This window comes from Hyperolius riggenbachi, chromosome 2 (assembly GCF_040937935.1).
Source record: "Hyperolius riggenbachi isolate aHypRig1 chromosome 2, aHypRig1.pri, whole genome shotgun sequence".
Classification (NCBI taxonomy): Eukaryota; Metazoa; Chordata; class Amphibia; order Anura; family Hyperoliidae; genus Hyperolius; species Hyperolius riggenbachi.
The window spans coordinates 320,291,526-320,313,221 of record NC_090647.1 but is presented as its reverse complement, the minus strand read 5'-3'; the positions used below and the strand labels follow the sequence as shown (position 1 = coordinate 320,313,221).

The 21,696-nt window shown below is 43.6% G+C and overlaps 1 protein-coding gene across 2 annotated transcripts; it reads right to left on the bottom strand.

Moving 5' to 3' along the window:
* Positions 1-45: 45 nt before the first annotated feature.
* Positions 46-21,696, bottom strand: ZNF593 (zinc finger protein 593). Of its 2 annotated transcripts, none has more exons than XM_068269208.1 (4): positions 21,592-21,696; positions 20,096-20,297; positions 7,711-7,773; positions 46-1,663 (listed from the first exon to the last, which is right to left on the bottom strand). In XM_068269208.1, the coding sequence occupies exons 2-4, from the start codon at positions 20,293-20,295 to the stop codon at positions 1,537-1,539; spliced, it is 390 nt and encodes a 129-aa protein (XP_068125309.1). In that variant the 5' UTR covers positions 20,296-20,297; positions 21,592-21,696; the 3' UTR covers positions 46-1,536. The 2 variants fall into 2 exon arrangements, with proteins under 2 accessions (XP_068125309.1, XP_068125310.1); XM_068269209.1 differs by lacking the exon at positions 21,592-21,696 and adding an exon at positions 21,173-21,271.

Below are 21,696 nucleotides of genomic sequence, written 5' to 3'. Positions count from 1 at the left end.
AAATCATTTGCTTTTCTAGAAATAAATAGATCTATGAACAGCATCTTGGATATGCGATTTTTATTCATAGTACTACATGCAAACATACCGAGAAACAAAAAAGGAAAAAAAAAACTCGTTCACCATCTCAGTCTGACCAGCAGCGCAGAGGTTAACCGCCCGTGCAAGATGAGTGAGCAGACATAATTGAGACTGACAAGAGGATGTCTTTATGGATGCCTGAGCAAGCTGCGCATTATTCCCACCCATACAGAGAATAGGTCATGTAGTTATATAATCCAAGAACAGACGCAGATCATCCACTGCTGAATGCAATGTCATGACTTGCAGACTGTTTACACTGTGCAATCTGTATACTCGGAGTCAAGCAGTCACGTATCAGACAGACAAGTAGAAATAGTCTGAATGTTGATTCATTCGTTATTTATTATTCACTGTTACATATTGTTGACTCATGTAATGACAGAATCAGAACAACTGCAATAATACTTTACTTCAGGGGTGGACCAATAAGCATTTTTAGCTTGTAACTCAGGAATGTCCCAGAGGGACATACCCATGCCAGTGTTTAGGATGGGCTGAGAAATAGAAAAGGTGTGGCTTATCAAGTAGAACACATATCTCCAAATCAGTCCCATAAATAAATTTGATCTGTGCCAAACATGTGAGGAACTCAGCCCTTTAGAACTGGAAGTTCGACGTCCCTAATTTAATTCTATTCACAATAGGCAAGGGACACAAAAGTTTCCCATTTAGATACTTACCTCAGTAGAAGGAAACCTTTGGATAATCCATAGGTTTCCAAGATGCTTTTGCCTCCACTGATCCAGCACTGGGACCCCTCAAACCCCTGTAACAAGGGCTTGTCAAGAGGTGCACACGCCTGTGCTCCTGTCCATGAATGAGTGCAGCTACACTGCACAGGACACCTGGCACCGCACGGGCTAGCCTTTTTTTCCACCAAGCCTGTGAGGCTCTGCTGCTGCGCAGACACTAGGTGGCCTGCACAGTGCATCTGTGCTCATTCGCAGAAGGGATGGTGGCCATGAACTTCCAGAGGGTCCCAGTGCTGGATCAGTGGTGTGAAGGAGAACGTGGGAAACCTCTTAAGGATCCAGAGGCTTCGCTCTACCGAGCTACATATGTGACCTTCTCTCCTTTGAAAGTCAAAGGTTTGCTTTAAGGTGCTTTGGAGAGTTGGCTCCTGTTTTCTATCCAGTTCTGGCTTTTTATCGGATTATTTGTACAATTTGTAAAACAAAAACAAACAAAAAAAAACTTTTAACCCAATTGGTTGTGTAATGTGGTGCAGATAATCTTTAGGAAATCATCTTCATCACACAACAGGGGAGGTCTTGGCATGACACACAGTATCCATAAATTACAAAGGCACTTCTGCTAGCAACCATGGGCTGCATATCGAATGTTGTAAATCAGCTGTATGTTTCTGACCAGCTGACTGGGTAAGCCATTCACTGAAAGACCTCAGAGTCCAATCGATGTATGTGATGCAGAAGTATGGCAGAAGAGGACACACTATTCCATATCTTCTCCCACCTCCTGTGTCTGGACCACAATTTGTTTAGGAGGTTTGTAGGAGCCCATGCCAGCCGCTCTTTCGGCTTCCTCCTGGGTGTATGGCTCTTCGCTCAACTGCTTCAGCCTGCAATGACAATATTAGATTGAGACCCCTCATACCTCAGTCACAGCTACAGTTCAGTACACTAAATAATGCACACATCCAAATGTGCTCCATAAAGCCTATAAATGTCAGCTACAGTAAGTGAAATAAAACATTGTCTTCATAAAACTAAAAAGGTACTTACAGAATATCACTCAATTCCCAAAATACAAACAACAAGGGGTTACTGTATAGTTTTAAAGTAATCCTAAACTCACAATAGAATATGTTTATTAGCCAAGGTCTTACATTTATTGTCATCTATTTAACAAAATTGTTCAGAGTATACTTAGCCTTCTACTTAAACAATCTTCTATGACTGTTTAATATAGCAGTGTGTGTTAAAGAGTAACTGTCAGGCTACAAAAGCTAATTTAAGGGTCTACATGAAAAGGGCGCCGGTAAAAAAGGGCGCCTGGTGGAGCCCATATATATATACCAACTTAGGCTACAAAAAAGGCGCCTGGTGTAGCCCATATAAAGTTCGGCTACAAAAAAGACGCTTGGTGTAGCCCATATAAAAACTTCGGCTACAAAAAAACCAAGGCGCCTGGTGTAGCCCATATAAAAACTTCGGCTACAAAAAAACTCTGGGATGTGTTAATTACTATTCCTCCTCCAGGCCGCCATGGATAGTGGGGGAATGAATTAATTCGGCTTACAGTGCTTGTAGCCCATATAAAAACTTCGGCTACAAAAAAAAGTCAATAATATGGGCTACAGAGGGGCACCTTACTGTAGCCGAAAAAAATATGGGCTACAAAGGGGAGCCCGCTTGTAGCCGAAAACCTTGTAGCCGAAATAATATGGGCTACAAAGGGGAGCCCACTTGTAGCCTATATCAAAACTCGGGCACCCTTTTCTACACCTTGTAGCCCATATTTCCAGAAATAACATTGATGTCTATGGCGGCGCCCTTTTCATACAGGCAGCTCGGGCGCTCTTTTCAACCGATCCCTAATTTAAACCTCTATTCTCCTGTGTTAAACAGTTTAGAAGGAAGCCAAAAAGGCATTAGTGAAGATAAAAATCTCTCTTACATTTGATGTGTGCTTATCAGCAAAGCTGTTATTCCCAAGCAGACGCAAGCCGCATACCATACTGCAAAGCATTCTGGGGCTCTCCCCTCGGCTGCTAATGAGAAGTTACAGGGTCAAGTAACAATAGCATGTAATCAGTCCAGCGCACAGCACTGATAAATCTCCGGGCAGAGTACACTGCAGGAGTCCGCTATTGTTCCTAGCCACATGACTAATTAATATTCACTGCACACTAGTGTTATTCAGTACGAGCTTTTCTGTGATCAGGAAGCAGGCAGGACATGACGACACATTTGGCTTCATAGGAGACAGACAAACATGGAACCTGCCATAAGCTGTCAGGAGCATCATTCTCTGCAAATACTATATAAAACTTCTGTGAAATCCAAACGTGGACAGTGAAATGCATATGTAATGTAAGTACAGCCTATATTTAGCTACTGATATATGTGTTTATTTTCTCTGAGACCTTTTACCTAACAGCTCCTCTTTAATCTTATTCAACAAAATACTAAAAAATATGAGAACCAGAGGTGTAGTATAGCAGAAATTTGGTGGGGCTGCCTGCAGCTACTGCTTATATAACTATCCCCATATGCACCTTGGCAGCAAATATCCAGCTGTCATAGACGCATGATCAACAGCCCAGGCAAGAATTTTTATGTTATTAGTAGCTGGGCAAAAGCTAGTACAGCTGCTTACTGGCCCCCAGCCCGCCCAAGATGCACCATCTTCTCCACCCAAACTGCAGCTTCTGCTGGCTTTTGCAGTTCCCAGAGGTATTGTAAACGCCATAATGCATGCCGGGAGACGTAGTCCACAGATAGTGGAATGCGCATGACACTGTCGGGAACTACAGAAGCCGGAAGAAGCTGCTGGCCGGGTGGAGAAGATGCTGCATCCGTACAGGCAGGGGAATAGAGGAACAGAACCCCGTAGGTAAGTAGTAAGGCTCGCTCCAATTCCCCCCCCCCATTCCCCCCCCCTTACCAATAGCACACACCATTACGAACCTCCCTCTTGAAACGTTTTTTATTTGTTTTTAACAGCCCCAGTACTGCCTAACTTATACGTAATTACAATTTGCATATGCAATTGATTTTGTGTAGCTAATCGTAATTTCGCATGAAATTTCGCTTAATTTCTTGCCGACTGTAGCAGTGAATAGCATTGCCCCCATACATGCTATTGACACCAATTGCTACATATGTAAGGAGAATCGTGGGTACAAGGCAAGCATTTTGCAAAAAGACCTCATAGTTTTTGAGAAACTAGATTTTAAATATGCAAGTAAAAAATGGTTTTTAACCTTTGAAAAATGACAGTTTAAAACCATTTTCTTTGCATTTTAAAAATTGAGTTTCTCAAAAACTACAGGGTCTTTTTGAAAAATTATTTTTGTGACTTATACCCACTATTCTGCTTAACATATGTAGCAATTCTGGTAGAAATAACATGTATGGGGGCTTTGCTATTAACCTCGAAAATCGGCACACAATTATGCAAAATTTAGCGAAAATTACGTGAAATTTTGAAATACTACTTTTACATACGAAATTAATTACGATTTTCTCTGAAATTTCACATTACCATTACGATGCGTAATTGTGAATTTCGATGCAAAATTTCGGCCCACCATTGCTTTGCCCAACATAGACATTGGGCTCTATTCACAATGACTTACCGTATGCGGTAATGTAGTATGTGAAACATACCGACCAAAATACCTCCTTTGTGTAATTCTCATTTCTTCACCCTAAATGTTCGCATGTGGTAATAGTGCGGTAAAAAGTTAATACATTTTCTCCACTTTGAGATTCATAATTGAATAACTGTGCGGATAAGTGGTGATAAATAAGGATTTTTTTATCACCTATAGAGGGCTGGTGATAATTATCACTTCTTTGCTTTTGGCCTTTAGGATGGAGCCTTTTGAACTTTGTTTCCTTGCGTTTATGTCAATTTTACATAGAAGGCAGAGAAGATGAGTGTGTCTAATCTCAAGGCGCACTTTCTCACCTCGTACAGTCTTTTAGATGATTTTATAGATGCCGAGGAGGAAATTCCTCTCTGCTCTAAAAGATAAGCAACAGCATAATAACCTTTAAAGAAAAAATGTGTAACAGCTGATACAAATCCTGCAATAAATCTCCAGTGTGCCTACTTCCTGCTTTTATGGAAGCAGACATATTGTTAACATCCTGTGTTTACAAATTAGCTGCTCTGTTGAGGCAGCCAGCTGGCACAGCTGAGAGCTCAAATTACAGTTGTGATTATTCACAGATGAGGGGGAATTAGACCGGCTAAACTATATACATACAGGGTGCATTTCTATATGTTCTCCTACTGTCTTGTGCAAGAGTTGAAGTCCCACTGTAAATGTGACAGGTTTTCCTGGGTCGTCTCTGTGTAATGGATGGCAAGTATATGGGCTGCCCTACAGTGGTCAAAAAAGCTTCTATTCCGGAACATATTACCGACCAATTACCGCAACGTTACCGAACACTTAACACATTTACCACAACATTACCGAATGATTACCGACCGTTTAACCGCACTTTTATCGAACATTAATCACACTCAGTAAATTTTTAGTGAATACTCAAAAAAGTCGGTAATTATCACTGGAGGTCATTTCCTGACCAAAAAACGTGTTACCGCACAGGTTATTGTGAATAGAGCCCAATGCTGGTATAGTTTATATTGAGTTTCAGAAGACTAAAAATGTTTTTTTTTATTTTTTGCACTATACGGTTAGGTCTATAAATATTTGGACAGAGACAACTTTTTTCCTAATTTTGGTTCAAGTACATTAGACTCAGATGCAGTTGAAGTGCAGACTCTCAACTTTAATTCAGTGAGTGAACAAAATGATTGCATAAAAATGTGATGCAACTATAGCATTTTTTAACACAATCCCTTCATTTCAGGGCATACATTTAAAATGGCCGCAGGCAAATGTGGGCATAGGGTGAAGCCAAGAGATGGATCACCTCTCCTCTGCTGATCCTTGAGGCCATGATAAATACCATTCCAGACTCAAAGTTGTCGCAACTCAGGTGGCATGTCATTTGTGCACTGTCTATTGATAAATGGCATACAGCCATTTAACTTTTGGGACATCATCAGTGCATAATGTTTAAAGAGACTCTGTAACATCAAAAACCTCCCCTGGGGGGTACTCACCTCGGGTGGGGGAAGCCTCCGGATCCTAATGAGGCTTCCCACGCCGTCCTCTGTCCCACGGGGGTCTCGCTGCAGCCCTCCGAACAGCCGGCGACAGATCCGACTGTAGATTCAATATTTACCTTTGCTGGCTCCAGCGGGGGCGCTGTGGCTGCTTTCGGCTCGGAAATAGACGGAAATACCCGATCTCCGTCGGGTCCGCTCTACTGCACAGGCGCCGGAAACTTGCGCCTGCGCAGTAGAGCAGACCCGTCGGCAATCGGGTATTTCCGCCTACTTCGGAGCCGACAGCCGTCAGAGCGCCTGCGCAGGAGCCGGGAAGGTAAATATTGACGTCACTGCTGCACGGAGGGCTGCAGCGAGGCCCCTGAGGGACGGAGGACGGCGTGGGAAGCCTCATTAGGATCCGGAGGCTTCCCCCACCTGAAGTGAGTACCCCCCAGGGGACGTTTTGACGTTACAGTTCCTCTTTAAATGGAGATATCTCTTGTTGAAAAGAAAAAAAAGAACAGTCCTTTCGGATCAACTCAAAAAAATTGGAAGAATTCCTATCCCTTGAAGTTCCCTTTAGGCTACTTTCACACCAAGATGTTGCGTTTTAGGGGACGTTATGGTCGCATAACGTGCCCCTAACCCAACGCATGGTGTTGTTGAAGTTGGACGTCAGATTGAGCTGCGTTATGCAGCTCTCAAAGCAGCCGCTCCAGGTTAGTGATAGGAAGTCCGGATCTTTTTAAGGATTCGGATCATTTGAATCGGATCACTGAAAAGATCCGGATCTTTGAACCGAATCATTTTACTAGGGAAGCAGACTGGGTGAAATGACTAGCAGGACAGGACTTTCCCTGCACTGTACATTCTGTATGTTCCTGTTTCTTCCAGACAGACATCCACTGTGAACCGAATCTTTCATTGTGATGATCCGGATGATTCGACTCACAAAAAAGATCCGGATCAAATAAACGATTCGTTCATGATCCAGACAACACTACAGTCCTACCACGAGTCTCTGCAGTGCAGTGAATATTAATTAGCCATGTGGCTTGCTGCGGAGGAGGAGGGGATACCTCCTCCTCCAACATTACTGAGCATGTGCAAACAGTCTAACAAGGCTTAGCCCAGTATACCGTACAGCATGCAGCACTTTGTTTAAACGTGCTGCGTTACTATGTAACGCACTGTGTGCACTGTGAACAGCACAATTGATTTTACAGTGCTGTGAGTTAGGCTGCGTTACTGGCTGCTGTAACGTGGGACTTTAACGTCCCACTGTGAAACCAGCCTTCAACTAGTTCCAGTTTTGTTTTGTGGCCTGGCAAAAATAGGTAGTGGCATAGAAATAGGGGGTGCAGAGGTTGCGAGCGCACCAGGGACCTTGGGCCAGCCCTCCCTCAACCACAGTATTAGCTCTTTATTGGCCTTGTGCTGATAATAATCACTTCTATAGATGCTTTGAAAAGTAGTTAATCATTAAACGGTTTCCCATCCCTTTCTTGCACCTCTGACACTGTGTTGTCCTTGGCAGGTTTTGGTGCGCCGTATAAATTGGTATGTATAGAGTGCTTGGGGAGCCCAATGTAAAACTTGCACTGGGGGCCATAGCTCCTTAGCTACACCACTGAAAAATAGCCTATTTTAAATGAAATAAAATTAAAACCTGCAATTCTCACAAAATTGTATTAAAGTTGCACCAATATGAATTATATACACCTTTTGTTAGGGATATAAGGGTCAGCAAGTAGAAATGTAATGTTAAAAATTGTCCATATACTTGGACTATAATTATGCTTAAGATCTGTTTACCTTCTTTTGTGAACTTTTGTTTTGAAATGCTCCTTTAAAGTTTTCATATCCACAAAATATCTCCTGAAAAACAAATTGTGAATCAATTACTCAGAAACTATTCATTCATTTAAATAAATTGTTCTTACAGTGTTTCTATAAAATAAGCATTTTAAAGATTTCAGAAAACACTACTAAAGCAGCTTAACACTTTGTCTAAGTACAGTGTTCTCCCCAGAAATATTTTCCAGCCGGGTGGCATGAAAAAGTAGCCGGGTGGGGAAGTAAGGTCACGCTGGCTGCTGCTGGGTGAGAAAGTAAGAAAACGCTGGAGAGGGAGGGTCACACTGGATGGGGATGATCATGCTGGGTGCTGGTTTGGGGGAAGGGGGGGGGGGGGGGTAACTTGTCTGAGAAAAAAAAAATCATTGCGAGCGCTTCCAAAATGCTGTATATGTATGATATTTTCATGCAAATTGCAACTGTAGTGTGAATGCTACCACAGGGCAACTTTGTCATAGTACTTCTGTTTGCTGGCATTCAGTAAAGCTCTGGACATTCCCTGAAAAGCACCCCAGTGTGAATGGGGCCTTAGTGTCATAGCCCCATCATCACATATATGACCAGACACTATTAACCACTCGCAGCATGCAATGTATGTGACTCCTGCAGCTGTATAGGAGCAGACGAGTGCTGACTAAAATCACACAGGCAATCATGGTGAGAAGACTGTAAAAACCATGCTAGTTGAGCATAATTTAGTATTCTGGCTGAACTGGGTGGCTGTATGTCTTCTGTTCAACCTAAAACTGTAACTGTTGAGAAAAGACAAGTTAAACATGCTGTACTGAACCTTTTGCAATTCATTTGCCCATACTGAAAGCTGGATATTTCAGTGATTTAACTGAACACTTGGGGGGCAGTTTGTGATGAAGTGCAGGGAAATATGGGGCAGAGTGAAAGCAGCACCAGGTTCAGATTACAGATCCTGTAAACCGCTTGTTATCTGTATTATCAGTAGAATGTTTCTGGACATTGCAGGGAGAGAAGGAGAGTGTCTGTGCACTGTAGTAGCTGGGGGAGATCGGGTGACTCACCAAAAGGAAAGCAATAGAGCTGCACATTCTATTCTGTGCCTGGAGTCTGGACTGCAGCTGAAACGCTCCCGCGGTCTGGCTCATCTCTTCTCTGTGCTAGGAGCTTTCCCCGCCCCTCCACGCTGCTGATAGGAAGGAGCTGAGGAGGAGGAGGGCGGAGATGAGTCTGCATTCTGAGCTGCCTAGTGATTCGAAACTGTGCAGAGGAATGAATCGAAACTGTGCAGAGGATTGAATCGAAACTGCAGAGGAATGATTCAAAACTCTGTGCAGAGGAATGAGTCTCTGCTGTAGGTAGATGGAGCCTAATCACAGCAGCCGGGCGGGAACAGAGACCTAGGTGGGCGCTCCGCCCGGCTAATAGGCTCTGGGGAGAACACTGAAGTATTTGGGTCTTTTCTCTTTTGTATAAGTATGTGCGTCACTTGTCTTAACAGTTGAGAGCTACAGTCTCAAGTATAAAGGTATTGGCTCCTTCAACACGTCATACATCGGCAACACTGTACCATTGCTATTCAGTATTCCCAGGCTTTTGCAATGGAAAGTGACATTCAGGGCGCGTTTCCACTTGAGCGGAAACTGTCGCGAATCCGCAGTTTCCCCGCAGGCGAATAGTGCGGGGAAACTCTGCCATAGGGTGCAATGGTAACGCCGGCCGAATCGCTACCGCTAGAGATTCGGACGGCTTTTCCATCCGAATCGGCGCGGGAGGCTGCGGATCCCATAGCCGTGCATGGCACGGCTGATGGTATTCGTGTGCTTTCCCCGCAGACCCGGAAGAGGCGGCTCGTGTCTCGCAGACGCGCGCCGCTCTAGTGGAATCGCGCCCTAATTGTCAGACCACAGGGACCCATGTACCAAGGCAGGAGCAAACAGAAGTGAAGCAAAAGACGAACACAGTTACTCATAATGTATGGGAACACACTCAACACTTGATCATCCAACTTAAAGAGAATCTGTATTGTTAAAAATCGCACAAAAGTAAACATACCAGTGCGTTAGGGGACATCTCCTATTCCCCTCTGTCACAATTTCGCCGCTCCCCGCCACATTAAAAGTGGTTAAAAACAGTTTTAAAAAGTTTGTTTATAAACAAACAAAATGGCCACCAAAACAGGAAGTAGGTTGATGTACAGTATGTCCACACATAGAAAATACATCCATACACAAGCAGGCTGTATACAGCATTCCTTTTGAATCTCAAGAGATCATTTGTGTGTTTCTTTCCCCCCTGAGGGGGGAGTGCATAGCAGAACCACAACACTGAAGAACTTGGCAGCCTTCCAGACACAGGCTGACAAGGGAAAGATACATTGATTTATTACAGAGACTGTGATAGTACAAAGTGCTGCAGTAAGCCAGAACACATTAGAATAGCTTTTGGAACTTGTAGGATGATAAAAAACAGGATGCAATTTTTGTTACGGAGTCTCTTTAAAGTGAACTAAGGTGAACTAAGCAGCTCCTGGCTTCAAATAGCTGCAAGGGCTGCCATTGTTCAGAAGCTCAACCCCTACTATTTTACAACTAGCATTGTTCAGGCTAGGTGTGAAATTCTTCAACTGTAACTGACGTTTTCTGTTTGAGGTACAATAGGGGTTTGTTTGTGGTCAGTTAAGTCTAATGATGTGATTTCTTATCCGTGTTCCACAATCTCCTGCTCAGGGACCGCAGTTCCTTTGCGGACGGACAAAGTGGCTATTTTAACCCTTAGATGTAAAAAAAAATGAGGTAAATTGAAAGTTTTTTTTAATAATAAACCACATTTTTAGAATGCATTTTTAATTTGGTATAGAGCTGCCCTGGGTGTTAAAAATGATGCTCGGTTCACTTTAAAACCAGTAGATCGTACTAATCACATTTCCCTTATCTGCAAGTTATAATCCAGTTAAGTGTTATATACAGGACTGCAGGCCATCTTAATACTTAACCTAAAGAAACCAGCAAAACTGTCCTGCCAGCATTGTGCTTCCTTATATGGCAATTCCTACTTGTCCAGTGTAACGATTGTGGAATTCTCTCCGTGGTCAGCGCACAGGACGTGCGCGGACACTGCGGAAATCTTCCACAAGCGTATAATTTGAGAGAGCCCAGCAAAAGGTGCACGCACCTGTAGAGGGAAATTCCTGTCGGCAGATGGAGCTGTGGAGTGCAGATGAACAGCTCCTCTGCCCTGCCACAGACGCCAGACAGGAATTGTACGAAGGGAAGAACGCAGGGCAAGATAGCCCTTAAAGAGAGAGTAAAGCGACAGAGTGTTTGTGTGTCCACCAATCTAGTCGCCACCCAGCAACGATGAACACACAACCATGAAGATCAGGTGAGAAGGCAATCGCAAGGGATGGCGATTGCTAACAGCGACACAGGACCGAATAAGCACAGAGGAGGAATGTATGTATGTCCACCAATCTAGTCGCCAACCTGTGACGGTGGACACACAACAGAGGAAACCAAGTGAGAACGCAATCGCAAGAGAAGCGAATGAGAATGAGCACAGGGACAGAATGTATGTGTGTGCACCAATCTAGTCGCCAACCCGCGACGGTGCACACACAACAGCAGAAACGAAGTAGGAACGCAATCGCGAGAGAGGCGATTGCCAGAGGTGACACAAGGCTAAAGCAAGACAGGGCACGAGAGTAGCAAAGGCACAGCAAATCATACAATGAGAAGATAAGGAAAATAACAAACGCTAACTAAATGCGAACACCGCACTCATTCGCAACAGCGAACGCGTTTACAGCGCGATCTCCGCACGTTAAGCGCAACAGAGACAAGCACGCCTAACTAACCCCTGCCAACTAAACATGAAACAGGGAACGCAAGCGCTTGCTTAATGGTTACCTCACCGAGCCTACAGAAAGCGTTCGCATCAGACAAGACAGACAGACGGGAAACAGGATAGGAAAGATCCACTGCTCTTTCCGCCAGAGCGAGTGCGATCCAGGTACAGGGACAGAATCACAGATCAGAAGGATCCACAGCCGCTACCGCTAGAGGCTGGTGCGATCCAAGTAAGACAGATGAAACAGAAGGGGCTACCAGTAGCAACCGCTGCACTGGTTAGCACCCACAGACAGGGCGATTTCCTATCGACCACCGTTGGCGACAGGACAATAACAGCAGAGAGGCAACATAGACAAAACAGATAAACAGGCTAACTGCACAAGAGAAGCTGCCTAGTGCAGTTCCCAGGATTACTCTAAGATAACTATAACAATCCAACAGGGAAGGCTGACACTCCAGGAGTGTGTTAACAAACCATCATGACCAGCAAAGCCTTCTGATCAGCAGAAGGCTTTTATACTGCCAGCCCTCAAAGGAAACAGCTGGGCAATTTGCATGTATGCAAATCCCTCAGCAAAGCAACTCTGAAAGTTGCAAGATGAAGCCAGGTCTCTTTTCCAGAGACCTGCATCTCTCAGACATAAGGAATGGTCAAACAGCTGTCTGCCTGTGCAGCCAGCTGAGCGGATCATTACATCCAGGAAAGTGGAAATTTGGTGCATCTGCAAATGCGTACGAGAGGAATCGGCACAGGAGACCTGGGCGGTATATGGCTGATCCTGCTGCTGCACAAGTCCAGGCCGTGTTAATTAGTATTCCCCCTCCAGGCCGTCATGGATGGTGGGGAATGAAATAATTTGGCTTCCAGCAATTGCGCTGAAGTTACTCACTGCTGTGCCCAAGTCTCCTGCGCTGGAATGGCAGTGTTCGCTGCAAATGGATATTTGGAATTCTGATGTCCCTTTAGATGTGACAATGCACAACCTATTATAAATGCAATACTGCAGAAACCCTAAGAATTTTTAGCTTAAGATGCGAAAATGAAAAGGGTTTACAGAATGGTGGGCTGTTGCTATATGGTTTACTGATGGACAATAGGCAAGTGTCAGGTATTCCTTAGCTATAAGTGCGACACAGTCTTGTGATTAAAATGTCATGCTTTACATACTCCACATACTTTCTAAAAGAGGCATCAACTAAAATATATTGCAAAATCTTTACACTTGCAATCCACACAACTTTGCATATCGCATGTGCATGGAAATTCAATCACATGCATGTAAAAAACTGGAATGCTGAACAAGGGCTTTAAACTTTATGAAGACTAGCACAGCTGCAAAAAGAGCTACAAAATGGGTTTATGAATCAGAAAAGGTAAAGGTAGCCATACACTGGTCGATTTGCCATTAGATCGACCAGCTGACAGATCCCTATCTGATCGAATCTGATCAGAGAGGGATCGTATGGCTGCCTTTACTGCAAACAGATTGTGAATCGATTTCAGCCTGAAACCGATCACAATCTGTTGAGCTGCTCCTGCCGTCTGTGCCCCCTCCCCTATACAATACCTGACGCTGGCTCCCGGGCGTCTTCTCCGCGCTGCACCGCACTGCTCTGTTCTTGCTCCATCCCGGCGCTTCCTGTGTCACTCCGTGACTAGGAAGTTCAAATAGAGCGCCCTCTATTTGAACTTCCTGGTCACTGCAGTGACACAGGAAGCGCCGGGATGGAGCCGGAACAGAGCGGTGCAGCGCTGAGAAGACGCCCGGGAGCCAGCGTCAGGTAATGTATACCTGATCGGATCGGCCGCGGCTAACGACGCGCACCCTACCCGCGGGCGATCGAGGGTAACTTCCCGCACGGCGCGATCGACGGACCGATCCGATTTCGGGAGGAAATCGGATCGGCGGGTGTGTTTAGCGCGAACGATTGGCAGCAGATTCGATCCCAGGATCGAATCTGCTGTCGAAACGGCCGCGAATCGGGCCAGTGTATGGCCACCTTAATTCTTATAAATTTACACTAATCAGCATAGCGTAATTGCTTAGTAGATTTGGCGTGTTCACTTTTTGCTTTAGTTTGGCTTATTTATGGCAAAGGACCTTACTGAGTAAGCTAATCTTGGTATTGCTTGTTAGCGTGTCAGGTATAGAGTTCATAATGGTTAGCTAAATTAATAATAAGGCTACTTTCACACCAAGACGTTGCGTTTTAGGTGAGTAGGTTCTTTTTAGCCACTCCATAAAACATGGTGGTTTTGAGTCTACCCAATATGATTGTACTTGCACAGCTTCAGCAGCTGGCAGCCACACCTCTGGTTGATGCCTATTTATGTATTCATTTTAATTTTTACATGTTTCCAAATATTTCTGTGCTTTTTGCCAAGAAACTGCCAGAAGTAGGTGATGCAGTACCTGATAAAATGCTTCTTAAAGCAGGCATCTGGCATAATAAGCAGCATTCCTCAACATGAATCAGATCCAGCCAGGAATCAGACAGCAACAATGTCTAGGGAGAAGCCACTGAGTGGGCATGATGAGCATACAGACAAAATGTCGGCTAATCCTGGGGGTCTATGAGGCACACCAGCTGAGTCTGAGCAGCTTCTGAGGCAGAAGACAGAATGCTAGCCGAATCAGAAGGCAGGGTTTACTTACAGCACCACAACACTACATTTTTCCATGAATTACATACAGTTCCGTTTTCCAGTCAGATAGAGCTTTCTGCTAGGCTTTTGTAGGCTGTTATTTGAGAGTCACTTTATCAACTTAAAGGTTTGGTTGCATAGTTCAGTTCAACAGGCACTATACATTTTTAGTAAAGGGCCATGTGGAGAGATCCCTAATGTAAAATAATTATGGCACGAATTAAGGGGTACCTAAAGTCAAACAAAAAAAGCAGTTTAACTTACCTGGGGCTTCTTCCAGCCCACTGTAGTCCTTCTGTTCCCTCGCCATCATTCCGCAATCCTCCAGTCAGCCTCAGCCCCCTTTGAAAGCTGGCTGACCCAGCCAGTTGCAAGGGCCGCAAACCTCCTGATAGCACTCCAGTAGCTGAAAGTGTTCTGTGTATGAGCAGTATTGATTTTCACATACTGCACGAGTGTAGAATGCTCCTATCCAGGGGAGCGTGATCGGGAGGCGTGTAGCCCTGGGCCATGCATATAGCTGACAGAGGGGCACTGCGGCGGACTAGAGAGTCGCAAAATGATGGCGAGGGCACAGAAGGACTGCAGTGGACTGGAAGAAGCCCCGGGTAAGATAAACTGCTCATTTTTTTTAAACTGAGAGGGATATGGATGTTTCCTTTTAAACAATACCAGTTGCTTGGCAGTCCTGCCGATCTATTTAGCTGCAGTAGAGGATGAATCACAGGCCTGAAACAAGCATGTAGCTAATCCAGTCTGACTTCAGTAAGAGCACCTGCTCTGCATGCTTGTTCAGGGGGTGTGGCTGAAAGTATTAGAGACACAGGGTCAGCAGAAAAGTCAGACAACTGGTATTATTTTAAAAGAAAAATCCATATCCTCAGTTTAGGTTCCCTTTAAAGAACATCTGAAATGAGGGGGAATATGGAGGCTGCTATATATTTTTTTTCATTTTAAACAATACCAGTTGCCTGGTGTCCTGCTGATCTCTTTCACTGCAGTTGTGTCTGGATCACATACCTATAACTAGCATGCAGAAAATCCAGCTGGACTTAAAGTGAACTCCAGGTGAGGGGGCTTTGGAAGCTGCCATATTTATTTCCTTTTAAAACAATACCATTTGCCTGACTGCCCTGCTGATCTATTTAGCTGCAGTTGTGTCTGAGTCACGCCAGAAACAAGCATGCAGCTAATCTTGTCAGTTCTGACAATGTCAGAAACACCTGATCTACTGTATGCTTGTTCAGGGACTATGGCTGAAAGTATCAGGGCCCGTTTCCACTTGTGCGGTGTGAATTAGTCGCGGAAAACGCAAAACAAATTCGTGGGCGTTTTTGCATATGTTAGTAAGTATGCAAATTCAACCATGTCAGTGCCTGTGTGCTTTTACATTGATTTTATGTGAAAACGCACGCAAATTCGCGGTAAAATTTGCATACGAAAACGCATGCGAATTTCTTATTAAATACATTGTATGCAAATCGCTTATTAAATTCTGCGGGGTCTACCGTGCAGATTTTTTCTGCACAGAAATACACTCAGAAATCCTGACAAGTGGAAACAGGCCCATCCACTTGTATTGTCTAAACGAATCTGCATGCAGGAAACGCATACAGATTCGCTCTAGTGGAAACGGGTCTTTAGAGGTAGAGGATACAAGCAGGACAGCTAGGCAACTGGTATTTCATAAAAGGAAATAAATTATGGCAGCCTTCATATCATTCTCACCTCAGGTTCACTTTCAATCAGAGACATCTGATCATGCTTATTCAGGGTACATGGCTGAAAGTATACAGGCAAAGGATCAGAAGGACAGTCAGGCAACTGGTATTGTTTAAAAGGAAATAAATATGGATGTCTATATATTCCTCTCACTTCAGGTGTCCTTCAAATCCCTATTATGAAGGTTTATTTGCTAGCCAAGAGCAGTGAGAATCATGGCAAGATGTGAAATCCCTAAAAGTGACCCTGCAGCAGTAATACACCTAATAGAATACATGCACTGAATGCATGCAGGGACTCTAAAAACTTCAGGGTACACTAGTATGTAAATACAGTCTTCAACTCCGTTCTTCATCCCCCTCCTTCATCTTTCTTATCAGCTGAAGAATTTGCAACATACTTCACTAATAAAATTGACAAAATCCAAAGTGAATTCTCCATGCAGCCCTCAAATCCCACCTCCGCACCGCTCATTGACTGCTCTCTAACTGCCTTCTCTCCACTCTCTGAACATTCCCTCTCTCCTCTATAATATGCAAAGCTCATCTAACCACCTGTCCTTTGGCTCCTATTCCCTCCCATTTCATTCCACAGCTATCCTCATCTTTCATGCCTGCACTAACATCGCTATTTAACCTATCCCTCTCCACTGGCATCTTTGCGTCCCCACTCAAAAAGGCTATTGTGACACCACTACTTAAAAAAACATCTCTAGATCCATAGCTCCCAACTGTCCCTTTTTCGGAGGGACAGTCCCTTTTTGGGAGCCCTGTCCCTCTTTCATACTCATTTGTCCCTCTTTCAGGACTTTGTCCCTCTTTCTATATAAATATGTATGTTAATATGCTAAAAATGTGTTTGACTCTAAACTTTATTTCCATCCTTTAAATTGATATATTACTAATTTTAAAATGTTACTATGAAGGAAAATTAACCAAGATAGAAAGGACCAGTGTGGTTTGAATTATAAAACAACATATTTTTCGTATGAAATCTATATGGTGTGCGTGACTAGGGGCGTGACAGGGGCATATCTTAAGTGTCCCTTTTTCTGATCTCAAAAAGTTGGGAGGTATGCTAGATCCGCCCAGTGTCACTTCTCCCATTTGCATCCAAATGACTTGAACGTCATAAACATGCAGAATTAAGCCATTATTTATCTGCTAACTCCCTATTTGATCAGTTCCAGTCTGGCTTTTACTCTAACCACTCCACGGAAACTGCCCTTATTAAAGTGGCCAATGATCTTCTTACAGCTAAATCCAAAGGTCAGTTTTCCATACTCATCCTTCTTGACCTGTCATCAGCATTTGATACTGTCGACCACACCTTACTCCTACAAATACTTTCAATTGTAGGAATAAAGGGCCTCGCTATCACATGGTTATCTTCCTACCTCTCTGGAAGGTCCTTCACAGTATCCTACTTAGATCAGATCTTTTCTCCTCATGCTTTGTCTGTCGGGGTTCCTCAAGGCTCTGTCCTTGATCCCCTCCTCCTCTCCATCTACATGCATGGTCTTGGTGACTTAATCAACTCATTTGGGTTTCAATACCACCTGTATGCAGCCGATACACAACTGTACCTCTCGGCCCTCGTCCCTAACTCCCTCCTCGAACTGGTTCCAGACTGCTTGTCTGCTATATCCGCCTTCATGTCCTCTCGCTTCTTAAAAAACTTAATATGAGTAAAACAGAACTAATCATTTTTCCACCGTCTCTGTATGAAGTTACAATAAATTTTAATAACTCTCCCATAACTTCAGTTCCCAAAGCATGGTGCTTGGGGGTAATATTCGACTCATCTCTCTCTTTTATTCCTCATGTTCACTCCATAACCAGCTCCTGCCATCTCCAACTCAAAAACATATCTCACATCCAACCTTTTCTCACTCAAGGCACAACTAAAATGTTAATACATGCTCTTATAATATCTCATCTGGACTACTGCAACATACTACTTTGTGGACTACCTTCTAACAGTCTGGCCCCGCTCCAGTCGGTACTGAACTCAGCTGCTCGTCTCATTCATCTTTCTTCTCGATCTTCCTCTGCTGCCCCTCTGTGTCAAGCTCTTCACTGGCTGCCAATTAACCAGAGGATTCAGCTCAAACTCCTAACCCGAACCTACAAAGCTCTCCACAATCTCTCTCCCTGGTACATATCCTCACTAATTTCCAGATACAAACCAAATCACAATCTCAGATCTGCACATGATCTTCTGTTGTCCTCCTCTAGAATTACCTCCTCATATTTACGTTTACAAGATTTTGCATGCGCTTCACCCCTCCTCTGGAATGCCCTCCCACAACACATCCGTCACTCGCCAACCTTTGTTACCTTTAAACGCTCTCTAAAAACGAATTTGTTCCGACAAGCATATGCGCCATCTTAGGCCACTTTCCTTTGTCCTAAGGCCAAATTACACTCTTACTAGGTATCCTGAAACACACTGCCTCTAGACAAGACAAAACATTTATATCACGCTTTTCTCCTGGCGGACTAAAAGCGACAGAGCTGCAACCACTAGGGCGCGCTCTATAGGCAGTAGCAGTGTTAGGGAGACTTGCCTAAGGTCTCCTACTTAAAGGGGAACTTCATCCCAAACAAACATACTGTCATCAAGTTACATTAGTTATGTTAATTAGAATAGATAGGCAATATAATCTCTTACCCACCCTGTTTTATAGGAACAGGCAAATGTTTGTGATTCATGGGGGTTGCCATCTTTGTCATGGGGGCAGCCATCTTTTTGGTTGAAAGGAGGTGACAGGGAGCAGGAGACACAGTTCCAACTGTCCTGTGTCCTGATTACCCCTCCCAGCTGCACACGCTAGGCTTCAAATGTCAAATTCAAAATGTAAAAAAAAAAAAAAAAAATTGCACCAAAACAGCAGAACGAGAACAACAACATCAGAAATCCCATCATGCTTTGCACAGCATCAGGGGAAAAAAGCCCAGGCAGTTTTCTTCTGTGCAGCAAAAAATGAGGCTTGTATAAGAGAAACAAAGTTCTGATGCTGTGAAACTGTTAAAGAAACACCAAGCCTTTTCAGTGCTGCTGAGTCGATTTTTAGTCCGGAGGTTCACTTTAATAGGTGCTGGCTTACTGAACAGGCAGAGCCAAGATTCGAACCCTGGTCTCCTGTGTCAGAGGAAGAGCCCTTAACCGTTACACCATCCAGCCTCTATATATATATGTTGTATACTACCCTTTCTCTTGTTTCCCCCCCATTCCCTTTAGATTTTAAGCTTGCAAGGGCAGGGCTCTCTCCCCCTTTTGTGTCTTGGAAATAATTATACATTTTATTTATCATGCTACTTTTATCACTGTTGTTACCAATTCTGTATTTTGTATCATTTTTGTATTTTGTCACTAATTATGTATCTTGTATATTGGTGTACACCCTAGATTCTCAACGTGTGGTACGCGTACCCCAGGGGGTACTTCTGATGGTTCCAGGGGGTACTCAGGCTTCATATACTTAACCAAGAATAACAAATTTAGAGTTTTAGAAAATGATAAATCTTGTTTAAACATCACCAAATTAGTATTTTAGCTAATATAAAGCAATAGCAAATGCTTAGAAATTGTTCAGAACCAATTATGTACTACGATAAGATATATATTTGTCAAGGGGTACTTGTGATGTTTACTATGCTAGGGGGTACTTGGTGAGAACAGGGTTTTAAAAGGGGTACATACCAATAAAATGTTGAGAAACACTGGTGTACACCATTGTCTGTATTATTATGTACCCCATGTTTGTTTCTTACTGTGTACAGCGCCACGGAATATGTTGGTGCTTTATAAATCAATAATAATAATATACTGCAGGGCCTGAGCACACTTGTGTGCTTCTCTGTATTTATTATCAACACACCAATGCTATAGATATGCATTGCTAAAAAATGCACAGAGGTGCAAATGAGTGCTCAGACCAGTAGAAAGTCCTGTGTGACACTGTGACCTCCTATGCATTACAACTAACCCATCCTTGTGATAGACAACCTCAGGATCCAAAATATAAGAATGGAGTAAAGGTAAGCTGTGCTGAGCAGTCAAAGGGAAATCTGAATTTTACCTGCAAATATAGGTATATGCAGATACAAGATAAGGCGAGATGATGTTTATTGTACACAATGTTACTCACGCGCAATGCAAACAGTAGTGTTGAGCATTTCCAGGAAGATCATAGTCTATTTTCTGCTTCAACAGACTTTTAGCATTCTCAGGACGCATATCTTCATGTATCTGGTCTATGTCTTTGACTCTCCTTTTGGTCTTCCAAAGCTTTGCAATATTCTTCTTTTTGTCATTTTTGTGATTACCAGTCTGCTTAGAACGAGTCATATCTGGAAAAAGAGAAAAAACACCTTGTATCAAAAATTTGAGAACTGGTTAAAGTGGCCCTGCCATTGAAATTCCCTGATGCAAGGTCTCCTGTCATGACATCGGATCAGCTATTAGGTCGACTGGCAAATACGTACGTGTGAATGTGAATATATATATATATATATATATATATATATATATATATATATATATATATATATATATATATATATATATATATATATATATATATATACACACACACACACACTCACCTAAAGGATTATTAGGAACGCCATACTAATACGGGTTTGACCCCCTTTCGCCTTCGTAACTGCCATAACTCTACGTGGCACTGTTTCAACAAGGTGCTGAAAGCATTCTTTAGAAATGTTGGCCCATATTGATAGGATAGCATCTTGCAGTTGATGGAGATATTTGTGATGCACATCCAGGGCACGAAGCTCTCGTTCCATCACATCCCAAAGATGCTCTATTGGGTTGAGATCTGGTGACTGTCGGGGCCATTTTAGTACAGTGAACTCATTGTCATGTTCAAGAAACAAATTTGAAATGATCCGAGCTTTGTGACATGGTGCATTATCATGTTGGAATTAGCCATCAGAGGATGGGTACATGGTGGTCATGAAGAGAAGGACATGGTCAGAAACAATGCTCAGGTAGCCCGTGGCATTTAAACGATGCCCAGTTGGCACTAAGGGGCCTAAAGTGTGCCAAGAAAACATCCCCCACACCATTACACCACCACCAGCCTGCACAGTGGTAACAAGGCATGATGGATCCATGTTCTTATTCTGACTCATCAGACCAGGCAACATTTTGTCCAGTCTTCAACGTGTGTGTGCATGCGTGCGTACTAGTTTAAAGGGCCCACCTGTTTAATAGCGGGCACTATGCACGGCTGCGACTTCCCCTCCCGTGCATGCATTGCTGCAACCTGTGCGCGCAGACACCACCAACACGAGCATGCGCACTGCCACGGATCTACGCACGCTGTCTTCAACTACTACCCGAAGTCCGCCTGCGTGCCGTGCTTGCGCACCAGGCACATGTACCACACGGACACATGGGAACAGGGGGAGGACACAAGGATGGGAGAATTATTATATAGATAAATAAAAAAAAATTATATATATATATATATAGCTATATTTAAAGTCAGCGATTCTAATACTGCTTTGACAGTCATAATATATTATATTATACAGAAGATTCCCATTCCCGTAGCTCTCTCTCTCCAATATGATGCGCCCCCTGTGAAATGACTCCGTGACGTTTAACCCATTATCTCACCTACAGTTCTCCGGCGAGCACACGGTAGTTGCTAAATCGTTGTGGGCTAAAGGACCTCCGTGACGTCGCATCGTCATGTGACCGCTGCCCACGTGACAGTGTGTT